The 19,095-nt window shown below is 37.3% G+C and overlaps 1 protein-coding gene and 1 pseudogene across 1 annotated transcript; both read left to right on the top strand.

The window, feature by feature from the left end:
• The first annotated feature begins 3,637 nt into the window (after positions 1-3,637).
• Positions 3,638-5,022, top strand: LOC142607058 (uncharacterized). Its single transcript, XM_075778468.1, has 2 exons — positions 3,638-4,186; positions 4,595-5,022. The coding sequence occupies exons 1-2, from the start codon at positions 3,758-3,760 to the stop codon at positions 4,763-4,765; spliced, it is 600 nt and encodes a 199-aa protein (XP_075634583.1). The 5' UTR covers positions 3,638-3,757; the 3' UTR covers positions 4,766-5,022.
• A 2,312-nt stretch (positions 5,023-7,334) lies between these two features.
• On the top strand, positions 7,335-9,831 carry LOC142606007 (UDP-glycosyltransferase 73C4-like; annotated as a pseudogene).
• Positions 9,832-19,095: the final 9,264 nt, after the last annotated feature.

Below are 19,095 nucleotides of genomic sequence, written 5' to 3'. Positions count from 1 at the left end.
TGTAGCATAATCACACATATATTCCCTGATTGAACTTCATAATTCAGTCATGGTTGCTACTTGCTTGCCTTGTAGCCATCTTAGCTTGTAATTTTTTTCCTTTGGTTAATACATAAATAAAAACAAAAACAAAAACAAAAACTCAAGCTCAATAAGTCATTGGGCTTAGAACATGTGAATGTTGAGCATCTTAGCTATATTTTCACTCTATTTTGAGAGTAAACAATTACTTTTACATTTTGCTTACTTCACTTTTTCAAATACACTTTCTAACAGACTCTTTATTATTTCTCAATCTCGTTTAAATATTATTTCTCTATTCATTTTTTATTCAATTTTTAATCTTTCTTTATTCATTCCTAACTATAGGGATGTTCATTGATCGGGTTGGGTTGGGTTTGTGCCCAACCCAAACTTGACCAGAAAATTTCGAGTGGATAAAACGCAACACAAAACTGACCCAGAAGATCTCTTCAGATTGGCCGATTCGGGTCTTGTTGGTTTTGGGTTTTATCATTAGGGCTAATATTTGGCTGGATTCGTCGAGATCCAGCTTATATTTGGCAAGATCCATCAAGATTTGGTCGAGTCCGTCGAGATCTGGCCTAAATTATGTCGAATAATGATGAGATCTCACTAGATCTTGACGGATCTCGATGAGATCTCGCTGGCTCTAATCCAAAATGCTTGAAAAATCATCAAAAGAATTGATGTATTCGGGCAGATCAAGTTCCACAGGTTTTGAAATAGGAGACCTGTAATCGACCCGTCGGGGTTGTGTTTAGGGAGGTTGGGACCCATGTCCGATCGCTGGAGTTGTTGGATCGGGTGGCAATGGGTCGAGTATGGGTAGGTGGATGGGTTTCTTGGACACCCCTACCTAACCACTGTATTTTATTTTAAATTGCCAATAGTTGTATTTTTTTTTTAAATCTCCCAAAGATCATATTTTCTAATAATCTCTTTTTTTTAGCTGACATATTTTTTTAAATTTCAATTATTTTAGTCTTGTGCAAGTCCTTTAAAAATTCTATGTACTTTGATATTAATCAAATCTATGTTACTTTTTTCTATCAAACAAAATTGGGATCTCATCAAAAAAAAAAAAAAAAACACACACACACACAAAATTGGGATCCAATGCAATAGCTAGGGCTATTGCACCATGCAATACCTCTCACATCATTTTCACTTTTTCAAAATTTTTAATTTTTTTTTTATAAAAACTCTCAACTTTTTTACCTTTTTAACTTTCTTGATCCAATAGTTGGTAGTAAAAGCTAACTTTTTAACTTTTAATACAAATTCATTTCTTCATTAATTTTTGGGTAAATTGCAAATTACAATCCTAAAGTTTGGAGGTAATTGGATTTTACACCTCGAAGTTCCAGAATTTAAATTTCACCTCTTGAAGTTCGGTGATGCTTGGATTTTACACCCTAACATTTTAAAATTTGGATTTTATCCCCTATTTTCTACAAGTGTTTGGATTTTACTCCCTAAAATTTTAGAGTATTTAGATTTTATATCCTAAAGTTTCAAAATTTAGGAGTGTAAAATCTAAACAACTTTAAACTTTAAGGGATAAAATCCAAGTTCTGAAACTTCAGGATGAAAAATCCAAATACCCCAAACTTCAAGGGGTAAAATCCAAAGTCTAACACTTCAGAGTGTAAAATTCAATCACCTCCAAACTTTAGGGATGAAATTTACAACTTACTCTTAATTTTTATCTCTATCTTTACCTTGGCGGTGAAATTTACCACTTTCCAAGTTTTCTTAGTTCTTACCATTTTAAAAAAAAAAAAAATCCCCGCGTAGGGTCATTATCTTTAAGGCGAAAATACACTTTTGATCCCTACATTTTAGATCAATTCCCATTTTGGTCCCAAATTTGATTTCGTTACTAATGTCATCCCTAAAAAGAAAATCGTTTCTAAAATGGTCATTGTTGTCAGTCAACCAACGGAAAAATCCTATGTGTCTAACAGAATGCACTGCTTGCTGACATGACGCTGACGTGGCCATTAAAAATTATTTAAAAAGATTATTTGGCATTTTTTTAAATGCCACGTCAGTATTTTAATTTTTTTTAAAAGCCATGTCAGAAAATTCAAACAAAAATAAATTAATTTTTTTTTAAAAAAGCCTTAAATCTAATTTAATTTAAGCCTTAAATTTTTTTTAATTTTTTTTGGTAAGAACATAACAATTTGTTCTTCATGTTCTTTCCAAATCTCATAAACGAACCCAGCAACTAAATCCAATCTCCAGCAACCAAATCCAATCTCCATCAATGCCAGGAAAACAAGAAATAAATCCAACAAACCAACCAATCTCCAGCAAACCCATAAACTCATAAATTTCACATTCAAATTATCAAATTCCTATTCGAAATTCAGCTTAATCATGAACACACACAAGAACACCATCTGCTCCAAGATCCACATCATCGTCCAAGATCAACACAAGAACACCAACAGCATCATCGTCCAAGATCCACAACCCAAATCACCCAAACAACCGCCTATCAAAAGCTCTGCATCACTCGAAACGCACCATCTCCCTCGTTAACCCAATCATATGGGTTTGAGAGCCACTACTTGGGTTTTGGTCATGGCTGGGATTGGGCCTGAGAAAGGAAAAGAAAGGGTGAGGTAGAGAGAGGTTTTTGCCATTCATGGCTAGGATTGGGCCTGATCTGCTCCAGACCACCGCTGGCCTTCTTCCCCTTGATCTGCTCTAAACCACCGCTGGCCTCCTTCCTCTGGATCTACTCCAAACCACCGCCGGCCTCATCTCCTTCTCTCTCTCTCTCTCTCTCTCTCTCTCTCTCTCTCTCTAAACGCAAATCATGAGTTCTCTCTCTCTCTAAACCCAAATCATGGGTTCAAAATGGGCTAATGAAAAAAATGGTCTAATGAAAAGAAATCATTGAAATTAAAGAGAAATTAAAAAGAAATCGTGAGAGGCAGAGCTTGGGGTCTTTGGCCATAGGTTCTTGGGGTTTTTGGCTATGGGTTTCTGAGTTTGGAGCTTGGTGTCTTTGGCCATAGGTGTCTGGGTATGGAGCAGATCAAAGAGAAATCAAACAGACAGAGAGTGAGAGAACAATGGGTAGAGAGATGGATTAAATTGATGCTGTGATGTTAGTGACTAACAAAAAATTTGATGTTGGGTTGGGTAACTTGGGTTCGTGCAGTTGGGATTGGGATTTGGTGTAGAGGATTGTGATAAAAAAATTTTAAACTGAGAATTGAGAAATTAAAAATTTTTAGTTTAAATAAAATTTGTATTTTCAGTTTAAATTAAAATTAAGAAATTAAAGGTTTGTTTTTTAATTAGATTTAAGGTTTGTTTTTTAATTTAGTTTAAATTCTCTGATTTGGCTTTTTTTTTATTAATTAAAATGCTGACGTGGTAGTTAAAAAATGCCAAATAATTTTTTTTAATAATATTTTAATAACCGCGTCAATGCCATGTCAGCAACCAGTACATTCCGTTAGACACGTAGAATTTTTCCGTTGGTTGATTAACGGCAAGGACCATTTTAGAAACGATTTTCTTATTTTAGAGATGGCATTAGTAACAAAATCAATTTTAAAACTAAAATGAGAATTGATCCAAAATATAGAGACAAAAAGTGTATTTTTGCCAAACTTTAACAAAGAGACAGAGAGAGTCCGGGAGCGATCGGTGTTAACCGTGCAAAGCCGCATCGTCCGCTCCACTGTCCTTCTCGCCACCGCCAAGAACAATGTCAATGTCCACTTCTCGGTCCTTGTACCGTACCTTCTCTACCACCCGGTTCTCCCAAACCCTTCGCACCTTCTCTACCACCACCCCCAAGCCGTCACATCACAACCACCACCAACAAAACCACAAGTTCCTAGAGTCCCATTCCTATGTCGGTAGCTGGTGGAACTCCGATCGGCCACGGGACCCCAAGGTCGCCGAGCGCAGGCTCGCCATGCTCCGCCGCGACTACGCCAAACAAGTCAAGCAGGTCCGCAAGGAGTACATCCGCGAGGTCGAGCTCATGCGCCTCGAGCAGCAGCGCAAAGACGAGGCCAGGAGAGAGGCACTTCGATTAGCCAATGAGGAAAAGAAAAAGCTCAAAGCCGAGGCCGCTAAGCTCCGAGCTCATGAGCGCGAGCTCGCCGAGAAAGAATTCCGCCAAACCCTAGTACGTCTTCTCTCTCTCACTTTTTCTCTTAAATTCTTTATTTTGTGTTTGGCTGCTAAGGAAATGTTGGAAAATGGGATGTGAATTGTGAACCTCTTTACAGATTTAAACTTTTGGTTTGTCGTGATTTATGTTTGGTTGCTGAGAAAATGTGGGAAAAGAGTTTTGAATATTTGAATTCATGTTTAGTTGCTAAGGAAGTGTTGGAAAATATGGGGATGTGATGTGAGGCTCTAAGTTTTAATTTTGTTGTAATTTATCATTTACGTTTGGTTGCTGAGAAAACGTGGGAGAAGCATTGTGAATAAGTTGAATTTTAGGTTTGTTCATAAGTTGGGACAGAACTTTACGAACAAAATTCAGTTACCATTTTGGAGTCTTTACCAAGTGTTTGTTGTACAAATGCAGTTGAAGGAAAGAGCTGAGAAGCTTGAAAATTGGAGGATGAAAGAAACAAAGAGGGAAGAGAAGAAGAAAGAGAAGAAAGAGCTGCTGCACCGGAAGAGTTCCTTGTGGATTGATGAATCTGAATTGGAAAAGAAGATACTTGAGGCTATTGTTGATACTACACCCCTCTGATTCTTTCACTTTTCATTTTTGTATTTTTGGATGGGAATACTTTTTTTTCTTTTAGTTGGAATAATGTTTAAGAAGCATAAAACAATCAAGGCTTTGTCCCTTTTTTGTTAACATTTTGAAGCCTCAAAGCATTTTTGTGCTAGAATATGTAGCTTAGTCATGTTTTGTGTATCGGTGTTTGTCAAAGTAGCCTTGTAATATACAGCTTTGTTTGAAATAATGTTTTAGCTTAATAGATTGAAGAGGTTTCTTTTTCAGAGACCTGCGGGGGGGGGGGGGGGGTGGGATTGTTTTCTAGGTATTAAGTTCTCTTTCTTTTGGCATGTGAGTGTATGGACTTGGTGGCTTTTATGAACATATGGATCATCCCTTCATACTGTCGGTGGGGCTTATATACGTGATCCATTGGCATATAACTATATATATAATTCTATCTGACTGTGCATGTGCTAATAGATTTTTCCGCTATGGGTGCTTCTGTTGGCCCTTGCTTTAAGTGCCTGCACTACTTTGGATTCTGTGGAACCAAAAGAAATGGTCAAAACACAAAATCATGTGATGAAGGTATAAATTTTTTGTCAACTTGGATTATGCATCATTAATAATGGGAATATTATTCTAAAAAAAGATTTTATTTCATAAATCTCTTGATAAATTCGACAGGCAACCCTTGGGTTCTTTGCTTTGCCAAATGATCCTGCAGATGATGTCAATCTCCTTATCATTAACCTTATCACTCTCTTATGTGCAATCCTTCCCATATGGTATTCTATAATCAAAAGGTCTTTGCTTTTCCTGACTTGGATATTCCTTTGAAACAATAACATTTCTTCGTCTTTAGAAGTTTTGGTGAAATGCATTATATTAAGTGATGAGATAATTTGGTTTTGCCATCACATTCGTCTAATATCTGAATAGAGTATTTTAATAGAGATTTTGGTTCCATTTTTTGAATTCTATATTTTTAAATTGAATTTTTTGAAAAAATTAATTGGAAGTGTATCATTGAATCATTCAAGGTTGCGTTCTTGAATAAGGAGTACTAATTCTGTGGAAGCACTCCCAGTTGCTAAAGTTTCTTAAGTATGCCTGTGTAATGTGTCACTGCTTGCATAATAATGCTTTTGAGCTTGAACACTATGGCTGTTTCATAGGTCTTTCAGCGTGTGAGTGCATGTACCTGGTAAATATTATGAATATATAGCTGATCCCTTCGTACTGATCTAATTTTTATTGAAAGAGTGAAGAACAGTGGAGCTTATAATATTATCCACATTTGCACAGAACTAAGTATATAACTCATCTGATTGTGTATGTGTTAATAGATTTTTCATGTAAGATTTCATATATACCTTTTGTAATTATTAAAATTATAGAACTTAGTGGAGAGGATGGGAGAAGTCGGGCAGAGCAGCAGTTGCATATGTTGATTGATCAGTATGTTAAAGCAGAGAATAGTTTGTAATGCATTGTATGTGATGCTTCTCCTGTTTCAGACGGTTTGCATCAGTGGATATCGCTTCCCAATTATTTGTTTCTTTCACTGTCTTCTGCTAACTCTGTACTTCCAAGTTGTGAAGAGCATTGTCATGTATCTTCCACATTAGTGCAGGTCATTTTTAAATTCTGCTTTTGAGCTTTTATTGAGAGTATGGGCAGTTTTACGGGACCTAAAGGTTTGCATTTTTTTTTTTTCGGTTCTTTTGCTGGTATTCTCTCGCTCTATACACTTTTTGAACCTTCATCTTGTAATTACAACTATACCTTGGTATTAGTTATGTTTCCATTTGTATTTGTTACCATATCTTACCTTGACAATTTTTTTGTCCCTGCTTTAAAATTGGTCTGGTGCTAATTTATTCTTACTCTGTTCTATTTTTATTGGATGTTTCATCCTTCTCTACTTAACATTGAGTCATGTGCAGTCACATTTGGTAGAGTTGAAATAATACGTCTTCCTCTTTCCTATCACAATGTTTTAAAACTTTTCTTTTGTTTAAATTCTGTGTTATTGATTTTGCAGTTTGATGTTGAAAGAATGCTTCTCTGAAAAGTTGAATCATCACTAGAAAAAATGTCTTATGTACATGAAATTTTATGCGTGTGTTATACTAATTTTTTTTTTTTGGTTTTAAACTTTCTAGCAATCTTATAATGTTTTTATCTGGCTGATTGGTTGAATGTCCTATACATGTCTTCCATTATTTTTTATTTGCTTGGATTTTTTAGCAATATATTGAAGTGATTGGTTTTGTTATTTCACTTAATTTTTGTTTGAAATAGGTTCGCATATCTTCTGCAGAAGCCTTAGGTCAGATGGTTGGCCTTATCACCCGGACACAATTAAAGTGAGCTTTACTTAGACTTGTCCCTACAATTTTGGAATTGTAAGATTTGATACATTAATAATGCTTCAAGTTTTATGTTTATGATGCTGCACTGTGTATATGTTGTTTCCTATTTTTGGTAGAATAGTTTCCTGAATTGGGGTTATACATATATATTCTCAAAAACCTGCACATAGAAAACCTATCAACAATATCATGCATATGCATGAAAGTCAAAAGGGATGACGTTACTATTTTCTGTGCATCAGGTATAAAAAAGATCACGATGTTGCCTTTGTAAGGAATAAAAATTTTCTCATGAGCTCCTTTTGTTCTTACTAATGGGTGCTACATAGGGCCTTATAATCGAGTTTATGATTTTATTTTATGATGAACTGATGGTCTTTTCCGTTTAAACTTTGTCATGTTGACATATCTGGAAGGAAAGAAAAAACCCTTGATTGCAGTAGATATAGGTGTTTTCTTAGGAATGGGGAGGATGTAGAATTCATGTTGTGGGATTTTAAGAATTTAGAGGATGCTCTATATGCAAATACTTGGTATAAGCTCTTCTTCTATGTCTTTCTAGGCTTTAACTATGTACTGCAACAATTTTGTTCTATACAGAAACTGTTACTAGTTTATAGACTTCGTAAATATTATACGACATTAAACAACTATTCGGTCTCAAAACACTTTACAAATATTACATACAGCAATAATTTTTTTGGTGCTTGTTTATTCTTGTGATGGCTTGCAGGAGCTCACAGTTATCCTATCAAGTCTGCTCCCTGTAGTTTGCATTAGTAGTGACAGCAAAGAGCACTCTGATTTCTCAATGGCATTGAAGATGTAATTACCAATTCTGTTTTGTGTAAATTCTTTCAATATAAGAACTTCCATTTCTTCTAGTTGGTATTGAAGTCCACTACTTTTTCAAGCTTTCAAATTTGTTGAATTTATGAGGGTTTTTTCTCCTTTAAATTAATTTTAGCCAGTGGTTTGACTTTTTTTTCTTCTTCATAGGACTGGCAGCAAGTTATTATTTGGTTCATTTCTGAAATTTTTGTTTCTAACATTTCCTGTTTTCAATTGGAAGGATTAACATCTCATTTACTTCTCCTGGTTTCCCTACTACCCCCGTTCCTTGGCTGGATGGATGTTATTTCTTGCCTTAAGCGGTGTTTATCATATCAGTGTGCTGTCTCATATTTGATGATGATAGTTATTCTAATTTGGCACTGGACATCTAGATTTTATATTTGAATGCGCGTTTGCTTTGTGACAGAAATATAATGAAGTTCTGTGCTCCAAATCCAAGTTATCCCACTTCAATTTCCATGTGAAGAGGCGGCAGGAATACCAGAAGGATGTGACAATCTTGACAAGCTGCCTTCTATAGAATTGGGCACAAGTTTCTTCACTTCAACATGCATGCTACTTCAACCAGTGGAAATTTTGTTTGAGAAGCTGACACCATAACCAAGCTGCATAATCTCCGGCTTGTGCTTGCCTTGACAAGTGATATTGCTCGCAAATTTCACATTCCAAGGATTTCTTTCCTCGGATGAAGTAGCTTTTGTCTCTTGTACTTTCAACCTTTGTGTTCACAAGGCTCAAGAGAAGATATCCTCTGAGTCAGAGTATTTTGTCGTGCCTTGCTTGCCTGTCCATGTTGAATTTACTAATTCCTAACTGCCTTTTCCTAGAGATTCAAGAATGAAGAAACTTAGTGAGCAAATAGTAGCAGGTAGCTTAGCCTTATATGGGGTCTAAATACTTTCGAAGAGTTGGAGTCAGCATATGTCAAAGAATACAAAAAAGCATGGGAAGAGAGAGTCTGGTATGTTGGCCCTATTTTTGCTTTGCAATAAGGAGCACTTAGATATGGCTGAGAGAGGTAACAAGGCCTCCATTGAAGAGTATCAATGCAAAAAGTGGCTTGATTCCTGCTCTGTAGTCTATGTCTGCCTTGGAAGACTGTGATCTAACACCTTCCCAACAGATAGAGCTTGGGTTGGATTTAGAAGCGTCAAACAGACCATTCATTTTGGGCTGTAAGGGAAGGAAATGAGTCGAAAGAATTGGAAAAGTGGCTTTTAGAAGAGAGGTTTGAAGAAAGGATCAAAGGGAGTGGCCTTTTGATTTGGGGTTGGGCTCCACCGTTATTCATATTATCACATCCTTCAGTTGGAGGGTTCTTTACACATTGCGGTTGGAATACAACCATAGAAGCAATATGTTCTAGGGTGCCAATGCTTACTTGGCCACTATGGGAACTAGTTTATCGATGAGAAATTAATAGTGCAAGTACTAAAAATTGATGTGAGGGTTAGGGTGGAGGATCCTTTACAGTGGGGTGAGGAGGAGACGATTGCAGTGTTGATGAAGAAGAAAGATGTTAAGGGGGCCATAGACAGGCTAATGGACGAAGGAGAGGAAAGAGAACAGAGGAAGAAAAGAGCTAGAAAGCTTGGGGAGATTGCGAAGAGAGATGTTGAAGTTGGGGGATCTTCTTACTTGAATTTGACCCTGCTAATTCAAGATATATGCAACAAGGTTATGGAAAATCAACCTAACACACTTATATGAGAGATGGGGAGTTTTTTCCCCTTCACCTCATGTAAAGTGTGCAATTTCTTATAGGTAATTTGTTTTGGTTAAGTTCGAAGACATCCTTTTTTTTTTAACACCATAGTTGGCACTATCCTAGATGTGAAAGAGGCTAGGCATGCATTACAGTGCAATAATCTTTCACTTCACATTGTTTCATCAACAACTTAGTGCCATAGTGATATACTCATATTACTAAAAGAACCTTTTTTTTTTTTTTTGGTAATATGGATTTTTTTTGGTAGGTGACAACTGACAATGGGCATTAAGTTAGTTCAGTTTGTTCACATGCTATCTAAAATATATATATACCTGTTGTTAATTTTGATCAATGTAACATTAAGTTTGCTCCATGTATTGTTGATTGGGTCCTAATAATGGGTGTATTTGTGCATCTAATAAGATTGAATCTTATTATGCAATCAATTGACTTTTATAGGGAGTTGAGCCATTTTTAGTATAAACTAGTTGCAAACCCATGCAATGTTTGGGAATATATTTTTTTTTGGTCAACAAGAAAATTTCATTGAACTAAAAAGCCTCTACAGCAAAGGAAACAATTCGGTCATACAAACAACTAGCAGCATCTAAACTAATAAGCATTACAACATCCGCCTCGGGGGGGGGGGGCTTAAGAAGATAGTAAAATTATGTGGAAGTAAAGCTCCATGACGTGCTAAGGCATCAACGCACTTGTTGGCCTCTCTAAAACAATGCTTGATCCAGACCAAAGGGATTTTCTTAAGGCCTTCTTTACGGTCAAACACAATAACATCAATGCTATTTAATCTGCAGCTGTTACTAGTTACTAGATCAGCCACAACTTTCGCATCCAACTCTATTTCCACAGCAGGCAGATTGAGAGCAATACACAAGCGGATTCCATCCCTTAAGGCCCATAATTCTGCTGCCACACTCATGGTGACCCCAATAGCCTGAGCATATCCTTTCACCCAGTTTCCAGCACTGTCTCTAATGATTCCTCCTCCACCTGCTAGGCCCGGGTTACCCAATGAAGACCCATCAGAGTTCAGCTTGAACCAATGGAGGGGTGGAGGAGTCCATTTTACCTAAATTCTTACTTGGCCTGACACATGCTTCCTATTAATGCCCAAATAAGCCACCTCCGCAACTTTCATTAAGGTCTGGCTTTGCAAATCTCTGTGATTGCCTAGCCTTTCAAAATCCATGTTGTTTCGGCGAAACCAAATAGACCACACAGCCATAGGGAAGATAATACCCCAATCAATCTTAGAAACCCCACATTTGCGAGTGCTTTGACAATTTAGACGAAGCCAATAAATAATGTTAGCTCCATAGAAAAGAGAAGGGTGGGTTGGAGGAGAAAAGGAGTTCCAAAAACTCTAAACCTCTAGGTAGTCCCTCAAAGCATGCTCAATGGACTCAGTTTCAGCCTGACACACAGGGCAAACCGGATCTAATTGCATGCCTCTATCTCTAAGGATGGCTCGGACAGGGATGCTCAAGTGGTAGCATTTCCAAAGAAAACATTGCACCTTCGGGGTAGAGCAAACCTTCCACACCCATCCTCCTTTAAACAGTGGAAAGCTCCTACCATGCTCCTCCTCTAACACAAGATGATAAGCATCTTTAAATATAAAATCACCACTAGGGGAGGACTGCCAACAAATACGGTCAACTCCACGGTTTAGGAGGGGGAATGGAGTTGCCTTCATTTCCAAAATAATTTGCTTAGGGAAGGAGAAAGAGATATGCTCCAAATTCCAGCCAAAAAAATTTCCAACATCCACAAGTTTAATATTTTCCTCACCTTTGTTAAGAGGACCAGTGATGAGACTTCGAAAGGCTGTTTAGCCACTTGTCATCCCAGAAGGACAGACCACTGGTGCTATCTGCAATCCATTTTGTGCCCTTATTAAAAGTGGCTTTTCCCTTCCGTAAGGCTGCCCAACAAGGATAGCACGAATAGTTCTTAAGAAAGGAGCGGGTATTCCAGGTTCGGTACTTATGAGACAAAACACAAGCCCAAAGGGAAGATTTTTCTGAATTAAATCTCCAATTGAGTTTGGCAAGAAGAGAAGTGTTTTTAGGCTTAGCCGGATGAATGCCTAGACCACCCTCTTCTCTTGGCTTAGTTATCTTATCCCAACCTACAAGGTGCACTTTTTTCTTGTTTTCAGACGAACCCCAAAGGAAATTATGACTAAGTCTATCAACCCCTTGAAGAATTCTCGCAGGGAGGGCAGTACCCTGCATTACATAATTGAGGATGGTGGATGTCATTGAACGGGTAAGAATAACTCTTCCTGCAAAAGACAAAAGATTGGCCTTCCACCCCGCCAACTTGTTCTGCACACGATCAATAATGAATCCGAAATCTTGAGGGGAACCCGTGTGTTTAATGGGAAACCCCAAGTATTTGCCCAAAGACTAAGTGGATCGAAACCCCAGGATACCACACATCTCCTTTCTAAAGCCAGAATCCATATTAAGGGAGAAAAAAACCCGAGAATTATCCCCGCTGATTTTTTGTCCAGACAACTCACTGAAAAAATCTAACACCTCCTTAGTGGCAATACAGTTCTTGTGGTCAGCTTTAGCAAAGAGTATAAGATCATTAGCAAAGAAAAGATGCGAGAAGGAAGGGCCACCTTGAGACACTCTAATCGGATTCCAAAGCTTGGCTTGGCATTTCTCTGCGATTAGCGCCTCAAGAACTTCCATACATAAGATAAAAAGGTATGGGGAAAGCGGATCACCTTGTCCGATCCCTCTTGAGGAAAGGAAAGGATCAAGGGTCCCTCCGTTGAATAATACAGAGACAGAGGTTTTTGAAACACAGCTCATGATCAGAGAAACTAGCCGGTCAGGGAATTTGAAAAGCTTTAGAGTCTCTCGGATAAAGCCCCACTCCAAACGATCATAAGCTTTTTCCAAATCCAACTTTATAGCCATAATCCCATCATTCCCCTTTTTCTTGGATATAGTATAGACCAACTCTCGTGCAATGATTGCATTATCCACACCTTGTCTCCCCAGAACAAAGGCTGCTTGAAGAGGAGAGACCAACTCAGAGAGGAAAGGACGAATCCGGGCCACAATTATCTTAAAAATCACTTTGTAAGTAGTGTTACAGAGGCTAATAGGACAATAATTTTTCAAGGATTGCGGACTTTTACATTTTGGAATCAAGGTAATTAGTGTTCTGTTGAGAAATTAGGTACCACTCCCGTATTGAAAATCCCCTTGATCTCCGCTTTCACCGAATCCCCAACTAGAAGCCAAAAACATGGGAAAAAGCCAACATGGAGCCCATCAAGCCCCGGTGCTTTAAAAGGTTTAAGCACCCATAGACCGGCTTTTATTTCCTCATCCGTTACTTATTTATCAAGAGTACTTGCATCCTCATCTTTCAAGAAAGTTTGCGAGCAAGGAGGATTCCATTGCATTCTAGAAGAATACAAGAGAGTAGTAGTGAAAAGATCCAAGAAACCTTCCCTAATGAACTCCTCAATACCCCTATCTCCATCAATCCAATTGCCTGCCCTATCCTTCAAACATAGGATGCGGTTTCTTCTCTGATGAACCAAAGTAGAAGTATGGAAGAATGTAGTGTTCCTGTCACCCTCAACTAACCACAAAATCTTGGCTTTCATAGCCCAAAACTCCTTCTCAAGTTTAGACACTTCCGTAAATTTGGCTCATAATTTTTTTTTCCAAATTGATCAGGAAAGAATTTGAATTCATAGTTAAACTCTTCTGGATACCTTTTAGTCTAGCTAAGATTCTATTCTTCCTCTGGAAGAGGTTACCAAAATGGGTACGATTCCAAACAGTTGCTTGTTCAGAGAAGGAAGATATAGCCATCTGGAAGTTTAAAGGGTTTACCCACGTATCTCTGACCAACTCCGAGAAAGTCGGGTGAGAAAGCCATATAGGCTGAAACTTGAAAGGTCTAGGAGGGTGAAATCCTTGATTACTTTCTAAACACAGCTTTATAGGGCAGTGATCAAAATGTGTTTTCTCTAAATGGAAGACCGCAGCCTCAGGAAAGAGAGAATTCCACACAGGGTTAACAAAAACTCAATCGATCCTTCCTTGAATTAACTGGGAAAGAGGCCTGTAATTTGACCAAGTATACCTTGGTCCATTAAAGCCAATATCAATCATTCGGCATGAATCAAGGCATTCCTAAAAGCGAAGAGCTCTGCTGACACTCACAGGATTCCCACCAAACTTATCTCCATTCGTGAGAATTTTGTTGAAATATCCAGCAATTACCCACGGTAAGGAATGAAGCCCTGCCACCTTGGCTAAATTATCCCAGAGAAGCTGACGCTCTGCAAATCTGGGACTCGCATAAATTGCAGACAATAACCAGGGAGGCCTTGCTGTGGATGTCACAAGAGCATGAATCTCTTGCTCAGTTAAAAAGAGATCCGATAATTCCACTTGTTCTGAGTCCCACAACACCCACAAGCCCCCAAAAAGACCAATGGAATTAGCCACAATGGCACCATCCATGGGCAGTCTATCAATTATCCCTTTAGCTCTGTCATCACAGAATTTTGTTTCAGAAATTATCATAATAGCTGGGTGATGCTTACGGATCATATTACTAACAACATAACCAAAATTGGGGTTAATAGCACCCCTACAATTCTAGCTGAGCATATCCATTATTAACAAAATAAAATAGATACAGAAACAACTAAATAACATCAAAGAAAGCGATTAGAAATGTCACCTCCCTTTTCACACTTCATATCCATGCTCTCAGTGGACCCTTCAGGTGGTTGGGCATTATTTAAGCTGCCAGGAGGCTCTTCAAGGTACCCATCTGAACTCCAGGACTCCATATCACTCCTTGCTTCTTTAGACCAAAGTTTCGGGTCTAATCGTTTGAGATTAGCTTTAGAAATATTCCTGATATCGACCTCCAATGACCTGTCTGCCATCTCACCTTGTTGATGAAGATTAACTTGGAGCTTAGACAGAGGTGGCCTACCATTCACTTGAGTGTCCAGGGCTTGTGGGGAAGAATAATCCTTATTCAAGGTGTGCGCATGAGCCGAAGCCATAGCAATATCATCACTGAGGTCACGGTTGTCCACGGCAGCCATTGAACGGGGCGGATAGGAGGTGGACAACAGCTTCTTGGTAGGAGCAGAGCCTCTTGCTCTGAATTCTCGAATCACCACATTCACCTCGGGGTTCCCAGCTTTCCCCTCTTCCTCATGCGACACTTTACCATCAAAATTTTTCAGGTTGATCATCTTCCATTTCGAGTAAGTCTTTTGGTGTGTAGCTCTCGACTTGGTCTGGCCTTGAGAGGTATTTTTCAACTCCTGACCACATGTGTTGCTTTTGCCCTTCATAGACTTGGGTTTAGGCTTACTCCTCATTGGAATCGTGCTGGTGCGATCTGCACCCATCGCACTACTCCCTGCATTGTCACTCAAAGACCAAAACCCCAAGGGCTGAGAGTCAGCTACTGGACTAATAGGATCAAAAGGCTTTATTGGGCTGTGAAAAGAGGACCCAAACTTAGCAACCGGGCTAGCAACTTTATAAGTTTTCCTATTGGGCTTTCCTTTTCGGGCAACAAGCACCCAAGGCCCAAACACATTAGTTTCTTGTTCTTCGTTCTCCACCGATTTCTGGCTTGCCGGAGTCTCCATGTTCAACACCGGTGCGTCATTCTTAGGGGACGGTTTCACACTGTAGGGACAGCCATCCGCTTTGTGTCCAACTCATCCGCAAGAGAAGCAAAGGGAGCTAATGCCCTCATATTGCACCGGTTGGTCTATACCACCAACTTTAACGATTTTTACAATTGGTTTGTCAAAGTTCACCTGTACGCACAATCTCGCAAACCGCCCTCTTATCTCCAAAGTAGTATGAGTATCAATACGTAGCACTGGACCTATCGCCTTACCGATATCCCGAAGCATCGATAGCTCGTAATACTCAATGGGAAGATTGGGAAGACGCACCCACACCGCGACAGCGGAAAGACTCGCTGTTTCTAGCCTGAAGTTAGGTTCCCAACCTCTAATGGATAGGTAGTGCCCGCCAACAAACCATGGGTTACCTTTCAACACTTTGGCGTGATCCTCCTTTAGAGCGAATTTAATAAGGAAGAAGTCGTTACCTAGATCAATGCAAGTCATTCTTCCCAACGGCTTCCACATGCTAGATAAGCGAGATTGGAGAAAATGATAGCCAACAGTCCTCCCGAAGACTTTCACGATCAGAGCACTAGTCCAAGATGCTCTAATTTTGTTTTTCCTATCACCTGAGAGTTTGACAGCCACTTCCCTAGGAGGCAGGTCATCGAACTCGTCATTTGACTGAGCCTCAAACTCCATAGGACAGTCAACTACAAAGGCTTGCTCAAACGCCCCAAGAATTTCTTCCATAAGAGAATCTTTATACAAAAGCCCTCCAGCTCCAGCACCATTGACGTGAAACTCCTGAGCTAGTTTATCACAATGACAATCCTTCACTTTCTTCGTACTCCTTTGGAGTTCCTCATCTTCTTCTCTAGACCTGACCGACGGTTCCATGCACGAGCTCCCATTTCACTTCGGATAAGCAATTCAACTCTAGGAAAATTAAATTCAATCATGCGTGGGAATATATTATTACTTTGAAATTGTGGTACGATGTATGATATGTTCTCTCTTAAAATCAAAAAAATTCTAAAATTATTTTTCATCTATCCATCTTTACATATATATCATTTTAATATTTTAGGGATGTTTGATTGAAATTATTTCTTTTTGAGATGGTCCATATTTTTCTAAATTATATTATGGTACGTTGTGTTTTCCTTTTTTTTTTTTTTCTTACAACTAAATTCTTTAAGTTTTTTACTCAAAAAAAGATTCTTTGAGTTTCAAATATATTATTCAAATTTCTCATTTCTTAAAATAAAATATCATGATAATCAAAACTCATCACAAAATTAAACCTGATATCACTCTAATTGTTGAGAAACACATTTAAATACATAGCAAGATTGTATTTTAATATATATTCTAATTTGCACTTTCAAAGTAACTAAGTATTATGTCAAACAAAAATCAAACAAAAGCTATGAGAGGGAGAGAGAAGGCTTGTGATGGAGAACTCAAAAATACACCTAAAATTGTATATTAACCCAAAATAGTGTTTTTATAAAAAAATATAATGATTCATCAACTTAAAGTTAAGTTGCAAGAAAGAATAAATAATTAAGAAAGAGAATAATCACATTTTTTGGGAGAGACTTGAATTGGATAAATTTATAGAAAATAAGATGAGAAGAAGAATAGTCAAAATAAAATATATAGTCACACCAAATTATCCAAGTCATGTTATGTAATTGAATAACATTATATTCTTTTATTCTATCTTTATAATGCAATATGATAGCATTTAACAATCAAAAAAAAAAAAAAAAGAGGAAAAAATAGCAACTTGAAAACACAAAACCAAAAAGTTTAGAGTGTGAAATTCAAGTCAATCCTATTTATTTTTGTAGTGGTAAGCATCAACCTAAAGTAAAGATATAAAACATTAAAAAAAACCACACAAAAAAGAAAAGAAAAAAAGAAAAAAAGAAAAAAAAAAAAAAAAATATATATATATATATATATATGAGGGAGAGAGAGAGAAGCTTAACAAATATAAACTCTACGCTTCATCTATTATATATACTAGCGTTTAACCCGTGCAATGCGCGGGATCATTTTATGAGTTAGCAAAAAATCAATTTAATATATTATACTTAATGTGATGGTAAAATATGGAAGGGGGTGCATGGTTACAGTAGAATTTTTAGCAAATTAAAAGAAGCATCTGTAAATCAATCAAATGTTTGATACCCCTTTGCAGCTTCAGCTTTGTGGTCATGTCTCATTGGTTGTTGCACACACAATCTTTGAATGTGTTCTACAATGTTACACTCAACAGAATAAGAGGTGTCCTCCAACCAAACATGATCTACTAAATGAATTACATGCAATTTCTGTCAACTTAATAGCAATTACATTCATTGTTTTATTAATGGAAATTCACCCACCAACAACCATAAAGTTACAACAACAAAATACATTTTCTGCATTTATCTACCATTAAAATAAAAGTTTAAAGTAGCAACCCTAGTAATTATGTAGATAGAGTGGAATATTAACTTAAAATCTAAGAGATAATCAACTTTGTATAAAAAAAATTACACTTTTAGATTTCAAAGTTCTACATTTTCAATCACTCTTCAAAAACAGCAAAACAGGTAGGATGGAAAATAGTAATTGAAAATTAAATTGAATTTTGTAAATGCTATTCTTCCTTATTCTCTCTAACAGTTGTATTACACATTCTCTTTCTATTTCTTTGCTTCAAATTCAGGTCCGCAAAAAGAAAGTTATTAGATTATGCTGTTAAAGATGACAGCAAATCAAGTGTCAAAGGGAAATTATAATAAAATTGTACAATAGAAATACTACTTCATATTTCAAGATACACTTTTAAAACATTAGCTATGCTGATACATTAGCTAACAGGCCTACACTAACAGACCATACATTAGCTATGCTTTGAGATAACACTCAAAGCTATACCAATCAGCAAAAGTGAGAGTACATATCCTATGTGTGGTAAGTACTAAGTGGCATGCCACAGTGAAAACTTCTGCAGAAATAGTCAAGATTTCAGCTTACTTGCCAAGTAAAAAAGGAAAAAACCGCTTCCTTAATGAATAAAGATTTCAGTTTACTTGCCAAGTACAAAAAGAGGTATCTTCGAATAACAACATGGTACTTTGGTTACTAATTGAGACTTGACCTCAATGGCTTGTAATTTACCTTCCTCATTCTTGAGTTGGCTTCAAATATCCTAGCATTACTTTGACGCAAAACATGATATACAACAAACCCCATACTATCTACATCAATTTTTTTTTTTTGCTAAGATAGTTCAATAGAATTAGAATTTAGCATTAATTTAAAATATATTCTAGATTTTTCACCTTCTCAACTTCATAATGTCTTCCTTTATTTTAACTCAATAAAAAACTTTGGAAGTGTTCTATCTTACATAGGCCTAAAGTAAATTTGAGAGAAGCCAGGATGGATGGATATTCTGTAAATCTCCACGAAATGTTTCCCAATGTATCAATCACATATAATTGGCCCTTATATACAGTAATATCATATACTCAAAACCGTTATCATCTACAACGGCTAAACTCCTAGCCCCAGATTTTGCAAAGCCTAATATTCCAGCACCAAAGATAACAAAAACAGCAGAGTCATTTACATTAGTTCAAGATGAATTGGGAAACATAACTACATTATTGACAGACCTACATTCAATCTAAGTTTATGTTTTGGAACATTAAAAAATCTTATCAGATTAATATGG

Source organism: Castanea sativa, chromosome 8 (assembly GCF_040712315.1).
Source record: "Castanea sativa cultivar Marrone di Chiusa Pesio chromosome 8, ASM4071231v1".
NCBI lineage: Eukaryota > Viridiplantae > Streptophyta > Magnoliopsida > Fagales > Fagaceae > Castanea > Castanea sativa.
This window is presented reverse-complemented; position numbering and strand designations above follow the sequence as displayed.